This window comes from Amblyraja radiata, chromosome 18 (assembly GCF_010909765.2).
Source record: "Amblyraja radiata isolate CabotCenter1 chromosome 18, sAmbRad1.1.pri, whole genome shotgun sequence".
Lineage (NCBI taxonomy): Eukaryota > Metazoa > Chordata > Chondrichthyes > Rajiformes > Rajidae > Amblyraja > Amblyraja radiata.
In genome coordinates, this window is record NC_045973.1 from 5525486 (window position 1) to 5543492 (window position 18007).

Here is an 18007-nt window from a genome sequence, read left to right on the forward strand (position 1 = left end):
CTTCTAAAGTCAATTTAGTTCAATAGTTAGCTGTACGGGTGGAATTCAATGTTCTAGGATATACTTTAGAGGTTGATCCATAAGATTTCCTGAAAATAATTGCCATGCAAAAGTGATTTAGTTAAAGGGGAATTACAACACTCAAGTGCAAACTCCACACATAGAGAGCGTTCGAGGTCAGGATTGAACCTGGGTCTCCAGCCGCTGTGAGGCAGCGGCTCTACCAGCTGCGCCACAGTGCCGACATATTATTTGGAATAAGTATAAAATACACCAACCAGTTTGACATTACATCTGCTTGTACTCACCTGAAATGAGTAATCTGATTCTCAAGTAGTGAGCGCAGTCGGGCCTTAATCTCCTCGAAACGTTCTTTCTCTTCCACTGTGACTGTTCCTATTCCATCGGGCCTGGGGGCAAAGAAATGGAAGTTTAGCTGCGATCCTGCATTAGTCCAGTCATTCCCGTTTGCAACTTGCGGCGTGGTACTTTGAACAAGTACGGGGGTCTGAGGTGTGAAGAGGGGACCCAAGCTGAACATCGCCAATCCACGACCTCCAGACAAGCTGCCTGACCCGGCTGTGTTACTCCAGCACGTTTTATTTTTGTAAATTAACATCTGCAGTCCATTGTCTCTAGAATAAATCATCTTGCCATTTTACGCTAAACCTCTAGCAAAGGTGTGGGAAGAAGGAACTGCAGATGCTGGTTTACACCGAAGATAGACACAAAATGCTGGAGTAACTCAGCGGGACAGGCAGCATCTCTGGAGAGATGGAACGGACCCATTCCTTCCATCTAGCAAGGCAGGAAAGCTGACTCGTATGTGGAAAACCTGCTTTTAATCAGTTCCTGAATGTTTTGCTAATACAGGGTAGATGAATAAATAAAACTCACACTTTTATTTTATATTTTTGTTACTAATGTTGCTCAGTTACATGAGTCATTTACCATCGCTGCAGTAGATGCACTACTCAAACATTTATTGATTATATCTCATACAGCGAGAGTCATTTTTTATTTTGTTATGAGTTTAACATTTGGTGGATGGGTCCTCTCAGAGACATCTAACAAAGTCTGGGACTGGAATATGATATCATGCTACACTGGCAATTTAAAATAATTCAGATTTTTTAGATGATTTTGAACCTTACTTACAAGTAGGAGACACGAAGAACTGCAGATGCTGGTTTTACCAAAAAAAAAGACACAAAGTGCTGGAGTAACTTGACGGATCAGGCAGCCGCTTTGGAGAACATGGATAGGTGATGTTTTGGGTCGGGACCCGTCTTCAAACTTGACGTAAATTGTCACCCATCCATGTTCACTATTACGGGGGTTGACGGCTCCGTTTTGTTCTAGCCTTCTCCATCTTTCAGTCTGAAGAAGGGTTCCGACCCGAAACGTCACATATTCCTTTTCCCCAGAGATGCTGCCTGACCCGCTGAGTTACTCCAGCACTTTGTGTCTTCTCCCATCCAGGTGGATGTGCTAACAGTGGACAACAGAGAGTCGAGGACAGTCTGCCAACTCTGGCCCGCAACAATCCTGTGTGAGTCTGAAGAAGGGTCTCGAACTGAATCATCACCTATTCCTTCTCTCCAGAGGTGCTGCCTGACCCACTGAGTTACTGCAGCATTTTGTGTCTAGCCACCACAATCCTTGCTGTATGTAGAACAGGGTAGACTGTGGGGAAGGTGGGGGGGGGGGAGGAGTAAGGGCCTGTCCCACTTACGCGATTTTCTCGGCGACCCGTCATAGTCGAAGCAGGTCACCAAAAATGTTCAAAATGTTGAAAATCCAGCGGTGACCAGAAAAAGGTACGACTCTTTGGGCGACTACTCACGACCTTACAGGCGTCACCCCGCGACTAGAGTCGTACCTTTTTCTGGTCGCCACTGGATTTTCAACATTTTGAAAAGTTTCAGCGGCCTGCGGCGACCATGACGGGTGCCGGCAAGTTGCCGAAAAAAATCGCGTAAGTGGGACAGGCCCTTGAGGGCCAAACGTCTGACTCAGCTTTATTTTGCGATGCCTCGGAAGAAAGCACCTGTTTGTCGGCCTCACAAAGATGTGCAGTAACTTCCCCTTTGACTCTGGCTCAGTTTGCAGTGGATGTGCCACAAATCCGTGCTAAACTGCTGCCAGGGGACCCCTGTCGTGCTGTCGTGGAGCGGATGGTTCGAGGGCAGTTTCCCAATGTGTTGGTCGAACCAGCCTTCTAATCAGAAGGGTAAAATGACGAGAAATTGCCCTTTATCTTATTGATGGTGCCATTCATGAGTTGCTACAGAGGTTACCAAGCAGTCAACAGTGAGAAAAAAATTATCAGTATTGTTTAATTAAATTATTAAATTAAGATTTTAACAAAAATGTCCTGAATAATTTCACCAGGCAGCTCACCTTAAAGACATTTTATGTTGCAACAAATGTCCTTTACTATAAGTTTAGACTTTAATATTTCCAAAGGGTTCAATTTATGCTTATTGATTTAGAAAAGTAAAGACAAAATTGCTGTGTATTTGCCTCACACTTACTTGTTGATTTTGAAGATGAGAAAAAAAGATGTGTTTTAAAACCGTTTCCTCATTATCCAACTCAAATGCCCTTCTCTACTTTCTGACCTTTTGCACTTAATAAGAGGAAACCGAACAGTAAAACTACGAGGTTGCTTTTCCCAGGCTATTCCCCGCATGGTTGAAGTTTTAGATGAAGTGTACATTGTAAAAGGGAACAAATTAAGTCTTGCACAAATAAACATTTCCTTATTATTTCACAACTTGGGGTTGAACAGAATGGATCGCTCCTGACTATTTACACCGGCCAATAATCCATAATAAGAAGGAAAGAGGCTGATGCTAATCCTTTCACGAAAGGAAGCAACGGCCTAGACAAACAACATGACCAGCTTCTTCAGTCAAATGCAGAGAGGGATTTGCGCTCTCCTATCCAGCGCGCACTAGCTCAGTCGCCCTTTCTGTACTGTGGATAGACTGTGAATAGAATAAACAGTCCATTTCCATAGGCCTCCTTCAGTGTACATGTTAAGCTGAGCAAATCCCCAGCACCAGCCTGTTTGGCAACACAAAAGCATGATAAAGGATTACAGAGCCTCCAATAAACCTCCTGTCAAGGGTTAATTGGTCAGCTTTATGTCTCTTTATTTGCAAGCATCAATTGTGACCTTCAACTCAGAAATTACAATCTATACTGCAGTTCTCCGGGGTCCAATCAGATAAAAAAAAAAAAGCTGCTGAAGCCACAAATCATCCCACATGAGATCAGACTCTGTGGGCTGGACAGCAAATAATGTTCCGAGAAGTTTAATGGAGCAAGCTTTTTCTCCCTTTCGTTTCAAAAGGGGATTAAGAAAAAATCAGAGAAACTATTAGAAGTGTGTAACACTTTCATTACAATCCAGATATGCATTTGTACCAGCTCACTGGTGGAAAATATTGGACTAAAGTCGACAATTATCAAAAGTGCCAAACTATTAGTGGTGTGGTATAATTTCATCACCTTTCAGATATTAGAAGATATGTAATCTTTATTTTCAGATTATATCCGGGATCTGAAATAAATACCCCCTTCAGATATTTATTTGTACAAGCTAACTGATAAAAATATTGGACTAAAGTTGACAATTGTGAAAAATGCCAAACTATTAATATTGTGGTATAATTTCAATATCCCTCAGATATTTATTTTTACAAGCTAACTGTTAAAAAATATTTGGTCCAAGGATTGCAATGATTACAAGTGCCACAAGCACCACACATTTTCTCTTTATTCAGATAGGAAAAGATGAAGATCTTAATATTATTACACTTTTGAAATGTGGAATTGTCACCTTGCAATAAAGAGCTAATTATTAAAATTAAGATTTTAACAAAAATGTGCTATTCTGTATCAATTAAAACAAAACATGACACTACCTGGTATAAACCTTGCTTTAAATGTTCACCAGAATTGGGACCTCATCTAACAACCTATACAAAATACTTAAGTGCTTGAGATAACAACTATAATACATAATTACATATACAATATTGTTCACACAATGGAGGAGATTTTCTTTGCTAGTGTCATACGCCTATATCATCACCGCACAATTACAATATAAAATTGACTCCCTTTTGCTCCATCTATTGTACCTCAGTTTGACGTGATTATAATTATGTACTGAATATCTGATCTGTTTGGACAGCAAAGCTTTTCACTGTACCTCGGAAGATGTGGCCATAAAAAACCACAAATGAAAATATTATTAAATAAATCTCTTAAATGCTGAAAAATTGGAATAGATTCTGATACTATATCAAAATGGTTCGTTACAATTGGGAAAATCATTTACAAAGCAGATTCCAAGATGTTATTTTGTGGTGAGAGGGACTAAGCATTCGAGCACAAGTGTACTGCAATCCACAAGTCGATTGTCGCTACTTTGGAGTGGTTTCCATGTCTCGGAGGGTCTGCCAACTAAAAACCGTCATGGCCACTAGGATTTCCTCTCTCAAACAGCTGCGGACTATATTACATCTGACATGATGAGCGTCTTTCGACTCTACCTTTCAAAACTTCAGCAAACCAGTTTCTCACTGCCGTTCACAAAGATGACATTTTCGGCAGCATGACAGGAAAGATGTCATGTCGGTTGCTTTTCAAGTCTTTGCCACAGTGGTTAGCACTAGTTCTGTCAACTTCACTCTCCTCACAGCCTCACATCCCCGGCCATGTCAGAAATAATAAAATTTCCAATGTTTTTTGTCAAAATGTACAAATAATCAAGCCCTCGCCAGGCTATGCATTGTAGCTTTCATGGCTTGAGATCGTTCTCACAAAATAATGGCCAAAATAGATGGAAAAGGTTAACAGGACTGAGCATGCAAAGTTATAAATATAAAATGTTAATTTAATCATAAATATTAAATCTGAATTGTAATGATTCAAAGAAGTTCAAAAGCGAAACAAATATCATTCATTAATGGAATAAATGTTGATTTTATTCATATAAAGGGCAGGAAAAAATACTTTTTATACCAATTTGTAATATTCTTTCTGCAAAGTTTCCTGCATTTAGTTGATTTAGACCAAGTAGTGCAATATTTAAAGGGAAAACTGTTTTATGTTCCTATTGTAAATATGCCATATTTCATTAATTTAAATTAACTGCTTAGTTTTAAGATTTATAAAAGCTTCCCCTCCAGAAAAGACTTTGTGTGTGTGCGCGTCTGTGTGCGTGTCTGTACGCTTGTGTGTGTGTGTGTGTGTGTGTGTGTGTGTGTGTGTGTGTCTGTGTGCGTGTCTGTATGTGTGTGTGTGTGTGAGAGTGAGTGTGTGCGTGTGCGCGTGTGTGTCTCTGCATATGTATCTGTGTGTCTATGAATGTATCTCTGCGTGTGTGTGTCTATGTATGTATCTCCGTGTGCGTGTGCCTGTGCGTGTCTCTGCATGTGTGTGTGTGTTCGTGCATGTGTCTGTTTGCGTATGCGTGTGTCTATGTATGTATCACTGTGTGCATGTCTGTGCATCTATATGTGTGTCTCTGTGCGTGTGTGCGTGCATGTGTGTGCACATGTGTCTGTGTGCGCGTGTGTCTGTGTGCGCGTGTCTCTGCGTATGTATCTGTGTGTGTCTATGTATGTATCTCTGTGTGCATCTGTCTGTATGTGTCTGTCTATGTGTGTGTCTCTGTGCGTGTCTCTGCATGTGTGTGTATGCGTGTGTGTATGTGCGTGTTTGTGTCTGTGTGCGCGTGTCTGCGTGTGCATGGGTCTCTGCATATTTATCTGTGTGTGCGTGTGTCTATGTGCATGTTTCTGCATGTGTGCATGCATGTGTGTATGTGTGTGTGTGTATGTACATGTGTGTGTGTGTATGTGTGTGCATGTGGCAGGACTCAATCAATTTATTTTTATCACATAAGGTTTTGAAAATAATAATGTTCAATATGTTTGCACTGAAACCTTTGTTACTTTCTTCAATGACAATGATCAAACACTGAGACCATTTCCATCTACTGGAACCTTGGACAGCAGCTAGTCAGTTTCTTCTTCATGACAGCTTGTCATTCTGTCAGTCTCGCCCTTCAGGCTGTCTTGTAACATCTGAATCCCATTCGCTTTCTACTCTCTGAGTGACTGCAAGCTACTCTTGCTCACTGTCTGACCCAATAATAACAATACAATCAGACAACTTACTGAAACTGCACCGATAATCTTGGTGCCAAGCATGTATTAAAATCCACATGCAGTTAGACCTACATTTGACCCTGTTTGTTTCAATGCCAATGACTACAGTTGCACTCGAACTGGAGCCTTCAAACTCTCGAACAAAAAACTACTTGCCCTTCTTTCAGCTATGTTCTATTGATTGGGAACGGAACATAGCACAGCACAACAGGCCCTTCAGCCCACAATGTCTGCAGAACATAATCCCAAGATAAACTAATCTCATCAGGTAGACAAAAGTGCAGGAGAAACTCAGCGGGTGAGGCAGCATCTATGGAGAGAAGGAATAGGCGACGTTTCGGGTCAAGACCCTTCTTCAGACTGATGTCGGGGGGGGGGGGGGTGAAGAAAGGAAGAGGTAGGGACAGTATGCTTGTGGGAGAGCTGGGAAGTGGAGGGGAAGGAAGGAGAAAGCAAGGACTACCTGAATTTGGAGGTCAATGTTCATACCGCTGGAGTGTAAACTACCCAAACGAAATATGAGGTGCTGCTCCTCTAATTTGCGCTGGGCCTCACTCTGGCAATGGAGGAGGCCCAGGACAGAAAGGTCGGATTCGGAATGGGAGGGGGAGTTGAAGTGCTGAGCCACCAGGAGATCAGGTTGGCTATTGCGAACTGAGCGGAGGTGTTGGGCGAAGCGATCACCGAGCCTGCGCTTGGTCTCACCGATGTAGAGAAGTTGACTCCTGCAACAGCGGATGCAGTAGGAGGTTGGAGGAGGTGCAGGTGAACTTCTGCCTCACCTGGAAAGACTGTTTGGCATCTGCCTACACGTGATCCATATCACTGCATTCCCTTCATATCCATGTCCATAAAGGACAGAGTGTGTGTCTGCCAATGAAGCCTGAAGAAGGATCCTGTCCCAAAATGTCACCATGTTCCATGTTCTCCAGAGATGCTGCCTGACCCGCTGAGTTACTCCGGCATTTAACGTCCTATATAAAGCTTCCTAAATGCCACTGTCATATCAGCCTCCACCACCACCCCTGGCAGCACGTTCCAGGCACCCACCACCCTCTGCATAAAAATCGTGCCCCTTCACATCTCCTTTAAAGTTTGCCCTTCATCTTAAAGCTATGTCATCTAATCTTTGACATTTCCACCTTCATCTGCCTGCATATGATCCGTATCCCACATCCTACGTAATATGTATTACAGCACATATGCAATATCAATTTCATGTTTGTGCAATATTACATATGCGCTATGCAATAACTGGTCACTTAAATTTCATTATCATTATAATGCACATGGCACTTTCAATGCCTTGGAACTGTATCTATTGTCCGGTGCCAAACCAATTTCCCTCTGGGATAAATGAAGTTGTACCGTATTGTATTGCATTCCTCCATTCTCAGCTAAACCATCGAAAAGGGGATTGAATAAATCTCCAGTTCCCATGTAAGAATATGATTTTAATTGTATTTTATTTGTCTTAGAAGTTAAAGGGGCCTGTCCCACTTGGGCGACCTAATCCGCGAGTTCTGGCGAGTTTGCCCTCAACTCATACTCGCAGCATGGTCGACACGAGGTCGTAGGAGGTCTTCGTAACTCTCCTTCATGCTCGAAAGTGGTCTCCGCGTACTCGAGGCCTCAGCTAGGTCGCGGCATTTTTTTCAATATGTTAAAAAATGCCCGCCAGTAAAAAAAGGTTGCCATGGAAAAAATCGATACTTTGTTTACTCGTAGGTTTAGTCGTAGTAGGTCGGCATGTTAGTCGTAGGTAATCGAAGGTAGTCTTCATCATAGTCGAAGGGAGGTCGAAGGAGATCGAAGGAGGTCCTCTTCACTCTCCACTATTCGGTGTCCAATTTTCCCAAAGTTAGTCGTAGCTAGTCGTAGCTAGTCAAAGCTGGTCTTCTACATAGTCGAAGGAGGTCGAAGGAGGTCTTCAACATGTCATTTTTTCAAACTCTTCTAAATTCTCCATTTAGGTCGCCCAAGTGGGACAGCCCCTTTAGGGTTTGCCAACATGGTCATACCATAAACATGAACACATTTTATGTTGCATTCATATGAAAATTAATTTCTGAAAGAAAAATTGGCAGCCGAAGCTTCTTTGTGACCTTTCTAGACTGTGCTGGATGAGTTACTCCAGTAGTAGGGGCTTCAGTTACACAAGGTTTCCTTTATCTTTCAAAAGCAGCTTTTATATGGTGCCACATACAAAATGTTTAAAAATTATATTAGACAAATGTGAAGTGAGCAATGAGCCTGTCCCACTTAGGCGATTTTTCAGCGGACTGTCATCGACCGTCAAGTTGCCGGCAGTCGCCTGAAAAACCAGGAACTGGAACGGCGACTGTCAGAGGGGAACACACACACACACACACACACACACACACACACACACACACACACACACACACACACACACACACACACACACACACACACACACACACACACACGCACGCACGCACACACACACACACACACACACACACACGCACACACACACACACACACACACACACACACACACACACACACACACACATCGCAAAGGCGGGGGCCAGGGCAAGCGGGGGGAGCGTTGTCTGAAATTCACACGGTGCAAAGCCAAGGTGATGCAGACACACACCGCGATGAACACGAAGGTTGGCGCTGTAATTAAGACCGCTAGCACAGTGTATGGAAAGTCCTTTAAAAGGGGGGGTTGGGGGGGGAGAGAGGGAGGGGGGCGAAGGGGGAAGAAGAAGTGGAGACATTTTTAAGAAGCCAGAGATACACAGCTGTGAAGTTTAGCGGACATTTAACATTACCGGCCGGCTTTCCTTGGTTCTGAAAACTCCTGCTTACGTTTTCTTCCCCCAATGAGCCAATGAAAATGCCCGGTCAGCAAAGGCGATTAACTAAAACTACCTACAACTACCTCAACTACGTACAACTACATGGCAACCCCACTACCACTGCACCTACGACTACAGGATTATCGATTATCTCCATGGTGACCAATTTTTGCTCGCAGAATTTTTTTTCTCCATGTTGAAAAGTTTGCGGCGACCATACTGAGGCCGCGACTAGTTCCCAGAATGCGGGAACTCCTCGCGACCATGAAGGAGACTCACCAGAGATCACCAGCGACCATGTGGCGAGCGCAGAGTCTCCTGCACGCGCCTAAAAAATCACCTAAGTGGGACAGGCCCATGAAGAACATGTCAAAAGACCCAATCGAGCCATTTGGAAACTGGAGTATTAATTTGCTCTGAGAGGAATATATTTTTCTTTACAAGTAACTTTATAGTAACTCTGGGATGCCAAGCATCAAAGTTGGGCATAGAGATTAATTGATTGAAAGTTACAGCGTGGAACCGAGTCCATGCTGGCCATAGATCACCCGTTCACACTAGCTCAACGTGATCCCATTTTCTCATCCACTCCCTCCACTTTATGGGCAATTTTATAGAGGCCAATTAACCTACCAACCCTTTTCGCATGTCTTTGGGACGTAGAAGGAAACCGGAGCACCTTTTCTTCCCCCAATGAAGCCCACGCAGTCACAGGGAGAACGTGCAAACTCCACGCAGTCAGCGCCTGAGGTCAGGATCGAACCCGGGTCCCCGTGTTGTGTGGCAGCAACAAAACCAGCTGAGCCACATTGAAAGATCTAATCCAAAGGGCAGACATGAAAGACCTAATGGCAAGGCAAGTCAGAGAATCAGAGGTGAAGCGTATGAGAAAATAATCGCATATCTCCTCAAGGCAAGTTAAAAAGCAACAAGTGTAAAACATGGAACAATGAACAGGTCAGCCTAAGAACAGGCTATTTAGCCGACAACCACTGTGCCAAACGAGATGCCTAGATCAACTCTTATCTGCCTTCTTGAACAGGAGCTGGTATATGAAGTACTGTAAAGTAAAAGGAAATTATGGAAAATATCAAGAAAAACAAAGGAAGATATGTACAAATTAAAGTATCAGCTATCACCTTCCTGTCACAATGTGAACTGTCTGTGCAAAGCTGGTGCCTGTCTGTGGCAACGTTGCAAGCAGCACAACAGAAAATACTCATCTGTAGCAGTTCTGAGCTTACCTGTATAAATGAAACAGCACAAATCAGTGCTGGAACTCACAAACTGCTAATCCATTTAAACGCATTAGACATAGACTCAGGGGCATTGAGTTTATTATTGTTTGTGAATGTTTGTGTGTCTGTTTACGTGTGTACGTTTGTGGGTAGACACAAAATGCTGGAGTAACTCAGCGGGAGAGGCAGCATCTCTGGAGAGAAGGAATGGGCGACGTTTCGGGTCGAGCCCCTTCTTCAGACTGATGTGTATGTTTGTGTATGTGTACATGTGTGTGTGTAAATATACATGTATATATATATATATATACACACACACACATACATACATATGTATATATACACACACACACACACGTTTATATATATGTATATACAGTATACACACATATATGTATATATATATATATATCATACGTACACATCGCACGTTTTTTTCTGGTTTACTATATTGTTTACAGTGTACTGTATTTACATATTCTGTTGTGCCACTGCACATAAGAATTTCATTGTTTTATCTGGGACATATAAGAGTAAAACACACTTGACTCTTGAATGATAAATCTTTTCCTATTCACAATACAGCCTCATCCGTCCACAGAGTTCACTTACCTCTTTGGCTCAGGTTTTTGCGGCATCTTGGGTTCCTTTCTTGACCCTTTTCTAGACTCCCTTCTCTCCTTTTTTGTGTCACTCTCTGGCTCATTCATGGAGGGACTGAATGATTTGTCCCCCTCACCATCTACACTTGGCTGTGACATAAGCAGCTCCTGCACTTTCACACTTTAAAGGTTTGCAGAAAGCCAAAAAAAGAGAAGCGTGGAGGCATGAAAGAAATAAAGAAAAATCAGAAGTACGAGAAACGAATGAAAAACATGAAAAAGAAATAACACAAAATGAAAAGAATACACAACACAAGTCCCAAAACAAGAGTTTCAGTCATAGATTAAAAAAAAAAAATCAACTAACATAAAATAATGCTGGATCTCCCATCTATAGGCATTACATGGTGTAGTGTAAATGCCATCAGTTTTGGTCACCCTGCTACCAAGAAGGATGTCATCAAGCTGAAAAGAGCGCAGAGAAGATTTACAAAGATGTTGCCAGGACTCGAGGTCCTGAGAATGGTTGGGCAGGCTAGTACTCTATTCCTTGGAGAACAGGAGACTAATGGGCCTGTCCCACCTTGGCGATTTTTTAGGCAACTACAGGCGACTAGTTTGTCGCCACATGTTCGCTGGTGGTCGCCGGGAGTAGTCTCCTCAGTCGCGCAAAACGTGGTAGTGTCTTTCTGGCCTCCGCTAACTTTTCAACATGTTGAAAATTATTCGCCGACAGTGGGTTTGACGCCAATGAGCGTAGCTTGACTTCTCCTGACGTAGGTGCTGTCGTAGATTGTCGCCAGGATGACGTAGGTTGTCGCTGGTTTTTCGGCGACCTGCTACGACTATGGCAGTCGCCTATAAATTCGCCAAGTAGGACAGGCCCGTAATGGGTGATCTTGTAGAGGTGTATGAGATCATGAGGGAAATAAATAGGATGAATCAAATAGATAGTCTTTTACCCAAGGGTAGAGGAAGCAAGAGCCAGAGAACGTTATTTTAAGTTGAGAGGGCCATGGTTTAATAGGAGGAAAATTGTAACTTTTTCACACAGAGGGTGATGGATTTAAGGAACGAGCTGCCAGAGGAGGCAGTTGAGGCAGGTACTGTAACAACATTTAAGAGACATTTGGACAGGTACATGGATAGGAAAGGTTTAGAGGGAAATGGGCCAAACACGGGAAGGGCGACGAGTGTAGATTTTGTTTGACATGGGCAAACTGGGTTAAGGGTCTGTTTCTATGCTGTTTATGACTCTATGGCTCCAATACAAATAGGACTTGATATTAAATAAAAAATGGTTCGATGTCATGCAGAGAGTATAACATTGGACTGAAAGGGCATTAATCTGTTGTGTCGGAGCATGCACAGCTTATAAGTGACTGCAGTTATTTGGAAAGGCTATTCTTTTCCAAGCGTCTCCCAAACCCAACACTAAGAAGGACAAAGGCTTTCAGCACATGGAAACACCACCATAGAGTCATATAGCATGGAAACAGGCCCTTCGGCCCAACTTGCCCACACCGACCAACATGTCCCATCTACACTAGTCCCACCTGTCTGTGTTTGGCCCATGTGCCTCTAAACCTATCATATCCATGTAACTGTCTAAATGTTCCTTAAACATTGCGATAGTGTCTGCCTCAACTACTTCCCCCGGCAGCTTGTTCCATACACCCACCACCCTGGGTGTAAAAATGTTACGCCTCAGGTTCCAATGTTGGGGAGAGCATTTCCCCCCCTCACCTTAAACCGATATCATCTGGTTCTCGATTCCCTTACTCTGGGCAAAGGACTGTGCATTTATTTACCCAATCTATGTCTCTCATGATTTTGTACCCCTCTATATGATCACCCCTTATCCTCCTGCGCTCCAAGAAATGGCCTGCTCAACCTCTCCCTATAGCTTAGGGCCGTGAGTCCTGGCAACATCCTGCTAAATCTGCTCGGCACCCGTTCCAGCTTAACAACACCTTTCCAATAACATGGTGCCCAAAACTGAACACAATACTCTAAATGTGGCCTTACCAACATCTAACATCATTACAAATGACCTCCCAACTTCTATATTCAATATTAAGTTCATAGGTCATGTTACAGGAGCAAAATTAGGCCATTCAGCCCATCAAGTCTACTTCGCCATTCAATCATGGCTCCACCCACTCATTGCATCTCCTCCAAGTTGCACGCCATCCTGACCAGGGATATATCTGTCCATTCCTTCATCGTCACTCTGTCCAAACCCTGCAACCCCTTTCATCAGAAGGATGGCAGCAATTCAAGAATCCTGCTTGGCTGATAAATGCTGGCTGTACCAGCAGCTCCTACATCCCGAAAAATAAACTATGAACTTTTTCTATTACATTGCACAGTCGACATTAAGAACATGTTTGAAGTAATTCATTCACAGCAGTGATGGCTGTGCAGTTCCTACAAAGTCCATGCATGGCAACACATATGTTTCTACATTATGTAGTGAGGCACAGTGGCGCAGCAGTAGAGCTACTGCCTCACAGCGCCAGAGAGCCGGGTTCGATCCTAACTACGGATGCTGTCTGTGTGGAGTTTGCACGTTCCCCCTGTGACCGCAGTTCTAGTTTCCTCCCACACTCCAAAGATGCACAGATTTGTAGGTTAATTGGCTTCGGCAAAAAATTGTAAATTAGCCCTAGTGTATAGGATGGTGCTAGTGTACGGGATGATCAGCCATGATCACATTGAGTGGCGGTGCTGGCTTGCAGAGCCGAATGGCCTACTCCTGCACCTATTGTCTATTGTCTATTGATTGCTGGTGGGCGCAGACTTGGTGTGGCAAAGGGCCAGTTACCATGTTGTACCTCTAAAATCTAAAGTAGAGTCTACAGTTGGCTACAAATGTTAATGGGATTCACTATCAACACATGACTAGTTTGTACATATTCAACCATTAGTTAACGGCGGTGCTAACGTCAGCTAATGCCAGCCTGAGTAAACACATTGGTTATACATAGAGCAAGACAAAAAGCGAAGGAAGGATTGATTGATTGGAAGATCCAGCATGGAAACATGCCCTTCAGCCCACCAGGTCCATACTGACCATTGATCATCATTGCCTCCATGTTATCCCACTTTCTCATCCACTCCCTACACACCAGGAGCAATTTACAGAGTCCAATTAACCTACAAACGCCACGTCTTTGACATGTGGGAGGAAATGGAACACCCAGAAGGAACACAGGCCATCACAAAAAAGATCGTGCAAACTCCACACACAGACAGCACCCAAGGTCAGGATTGAACCCAGTTATCTGTTATTTGCCAATTATCTGTTATTTGCACTTTATCATTTTATTTATTCATGTGTGTATATATTTATATTATAGTATATGGACACACTGATCTGTTTTGTAGTAAATGCCTACTATGTTCTGTGTGCTGAAGCAATGCAAGAATTTCATTGTCCTATACAGGGACACATGACAATAAACTCACTTGAACACTTCCCAGCTGTTATCAGGCAACTGAATCATCCTACCACAACCAGAGAGCGGTCCTGAACTACTATCTACCTCATTGATCGGACTTTACTGGCTTTACCTTGCACTGAATGTTATTTCCTTATCATGTATCAATACACTGTAAATGGCTCGATTGTAATCATGTATTGTCTTTATGCTGTCTGGATAGCAGGCAACAAAACCTTTTCACTGAACCTCAGTACATGTGACATTAGACTAAACTGAACTGGCCTAAGCTGAACACTAGCTGTGTGAGGCAGCAGCTCTACCAGCTGTGCCCACTGTGCCAGCTATGCTCACTGTACCAGCTATGCCCACTGTGCTATTGAACATTGCAGGATTAATACTGCACCAGCATGGAATATAAAATACGGTTACAACCATTGCATGGAATAGATGTCCTTGCGTTCTCCTTGTGTAATGCTGGCAATATTGAGCTGTAAATGCTTATCTCTCTCTCACGTAACTCAAGCGAGAAGCCTACTTGGCTTAGGCACGGTTGCGACCACGATCTCATGTGGTACATCGCTTGTGAACACTACCTGTTGCCATGGACATGTGAAGCACAGAAGGCAAAGCTGTAGTGCAGCAGAGTGGGGTCAATCATCGCTCCGTTCTCAGCCCGTTCCAGCAAGTTGTTGAGGTAGCAGAGGTGCCGGTGACAGCCTCTGGTTCCGTAACGGGCGCAATATTCATCCAGCACGAACACCTGCCCGGGACTGAACCAACCCTGTGAACAGAAAGGCAAAAATAACCCAGGCAACGACGTGAGCCAACTCCACAGAACACAATGGAATAAAGGGGTGAATCAATAATTAAGACAGAGACACAAGGAACTGCACATGCTGCTTTACAAAAAAAGACACAAAGTGCTGGAGTACTTGTGAATAATATGTTACCAGAATGCTGCCTGGCTTGCATTAGAGGTATAATAGCAATTGGATCAACTTGGATTGTTTTCTCTGGAACATTGGAGTTTGAGGGAAGATCTGATAGCCGTATATAAAATGATGAGAGGCATAGATCGGGTAGACAGTCAGAACCTTTTCTCGCAGGGTGGAAATGTCAACGACCTGCCTCAGAGGGCGGTGGAGGCCGGTTCTCTGGATGCTTTCAAGAGAGAGCTAGATAGGGCTCTTAAAAACAGCGGAGTCAGGGGATATGGGGAGAAGGCAGGAACGGGGTACTGATTGGGGATGATCAGCCATGATCACATTGAATGACAGTGCTGGCTCGAAGGGCCAAATGGCCTACTTCTGCACATATGGTCTATTGTCTATTGTCCATTGACTAGAGGGCTTGGCTTTAAGGTAAGATGTTTAACGCGGGTGTGCGGGACATAGAGTGGTGGGTGCCAGGATGACGCTGGCAGGGGTGGTGGAGACAGATACAATAGTGTCATTTAAGAGGCTTTTAGATAGGCACATGGATATGCAGGGAATGGGGGGATGTGGGTCGCATGCATGCAGAGGAGATTACATTCACTTGGCATCTTGTTTGGCAAGGACATCGTGGGCTGAAGGGCCTGTGCCTGTACTGTACAATTCTGTGTTCTACATGCTTCATAAATGAGCTGGAAGTAAAGCAATAACATGTTTTTTTGTGAAATAATGTTTTTTGGGCATGAATTAGTTCAGTTTAGTTTAGTTTAGAGATACAGCACAGACACAGGCCACACTGAGTCCACACTGATCATCGATCACTAGTTTACACTGCTTCTGTGTCATCTCATCTTCTCTCATCCACTCCCTACTTACGAGGAGCAATTTTACCGCGGCCAATTAACCTACAAACCTGCACGTCTTTGGGATGTGGGAGGAAACCGGAGCACCCGGAGGAAACTGGTATGGTCATAGGGAGAACGTGCAAACTCCGCACAGACAGCACCCAAGGTCAGAATCGAACTTGAGCGTCTGGTGCTGTGAGCCAACGGCTCGACCAGCTGCGCCCCTCTGCAGCCCAAAGTTTAGTTGGGGTCTGTAATGTTCAAGAGTTGGTGGGATGCTTGGAAAATTACATCAACCACCCCCAACAGAGTCAAACTCGGATGTCCATTTAGTGCCCCAAACCAGCTGAGAACCTAGCAGTTTCCCAGATCCAGCTCCTACACGTTCATGGCAGTCTGTTTCAATAGCAACTGGGAGGTGGGAGGATTGCTCAAAAAGACAGAACTACTCGCAACCCAAATCAGGTAAGACTTTAGCAATTTCCCAGCAGTGAAGGTGCAGAAAGGAAGAACAATGGGGCCATTGAAGGCATCAACATTTACCAGGAGATCCAGCGATTGCCCATGGAGCTGGGAGTTTCCTGCCAGCCTTTACCTGGTGGTTCCAAGGAACCAGGTGCATGGATAGAAAAGGTTTTAAAGGGATGTGGGCCAAATGCAAGCAAATGGGACTGGCTTAGATGGAACATCTTGGTCGGCATGGATGAATTGGAAAATGGGTGCAGGAGCAGGCCATTCGGCCCTTCTAGCCAGCACCGGCATTCAATATGATCATGGCTGATCATCCAAAATCAGTACCCCATTCCTGTTTTTTTCCCCATATCCCTTGATTCCGTTAGCCCTAAGAGCTAAATCTAACTCTCTCTTGAAAACATCCAGTGAATTGGCCTCCACTGCCTTCTGTGGCAGAGAATTCCACAGATTCACAACTCACTGGGTGAAAAAGGTTTTCCTCATCTCAGTCTTTAATGGCCTACCCCTTATTCTTAAACCGTGACCCCTGGTTCTGGACTCCCCCAACATCGGGAACACTTTTCCTACATCTAACCTGTCCAATCCCTCATGAATTTGATATGAATTGGTTCGAAGGGATGGTCTCCGAGCTATATGACTCCATGAACAGTGGCAGTTAGTAAATAACATAACATGGTACCTCCAACGTTTTGCATGCAAGGAACAGCGGCATGTGTATGACAATTTAAGTTCCAGGCTAAAGTAGCTGCACATCTTCTCAATTTCCTTTCTAACGTGGCAAGGAGCAAAGAAAGAAAACCCAATCCTTACGTGGAAACCGTCAACTAAAAATTGCCATCAGCCCAAGCTTAAGTATCCAAGTCTGAGTCTGAAGTAAGGGTCCCAACCTGAGATGTTGTTTCTCCATTTCCCTCCTGCCTGACCCATTGAGTTACTCCAGCACTTTGTGTTTTGCTTCGGTCTCCACAAGCAGGATCGTTGACATTTGCCAGTAACTTTCCATTTGACTTTTGCATGTTGCAGCTGTGCAACTCAGACTAGAAAATACAAGCCTGTTGGGCGATCATTTTTAATTCTGTAAATCAACAATATGCTTACCAAACAAGAGTAGGAATCATTAAGCCTGTGGTCCAACGTTAACCTTTGTAGCGTTTCAAAGAGCGTTGCATGATCAAACATGCAAGGATTGGCAGAGATAAATTCATCCATCCCATGTTTTTGAGCTCTGTCTGCATCTGTTTGCCAGGCACATACACAGAAAAGGCCATTCTTAGAGAAAGACTATGAAAACCTCCATCAGACACACAAGCACAAAATCACCGCCCTATCATCCCACCCACCCACTAACTCTTCTCACCCAAATTGCTATTTTTAATTTAGTTATTTAAAAAAAATTCTTCACGCAATAGATTTTCCCCTCTGGTCTAGTGTATTCATCTCCAGCGTAG

At 43.8% G+C, this 18007-nt stretch overlaps 1 protein-coding gene across 6 annotated transcripts in view; it reads right to left on the minus strand.

Moving 5' to 3' along the window:
- cadps (calcium dependent secretion activator) overlaps positions 1 to 18007 on the minus strand; it is a 277179-nt gene that overhangs the window by 84126 nt on the left and 175046 nt on the right. For 5 of the 6 annotated variants that reach the window (XM_033036638.1, XM_033036642.1, XM_033036640.1 and 2 more), the window contains exons 13-15: positions 17658 to 17794; positions 14902 to 15089; positions 309 to 410 (exon numbers count right to left, since the gene is read on the minus strand). In XM_033036638.1, the coding sequence (XP_032892529.1) occupies positions 309 to 410; positions 14902 to 15089; positions 17658 to 17794 (427 nt within the window). Of the gene's footprint in view, positions 1 to 308; positions 411 to 10872; positions 11044 to 14901; positions 15090 to 17657; positions 17795 to 18007 lie in introns of all 6 variants that reach the window. The other variant, XM_033036637.1, reaches the window with a different exon arrangement.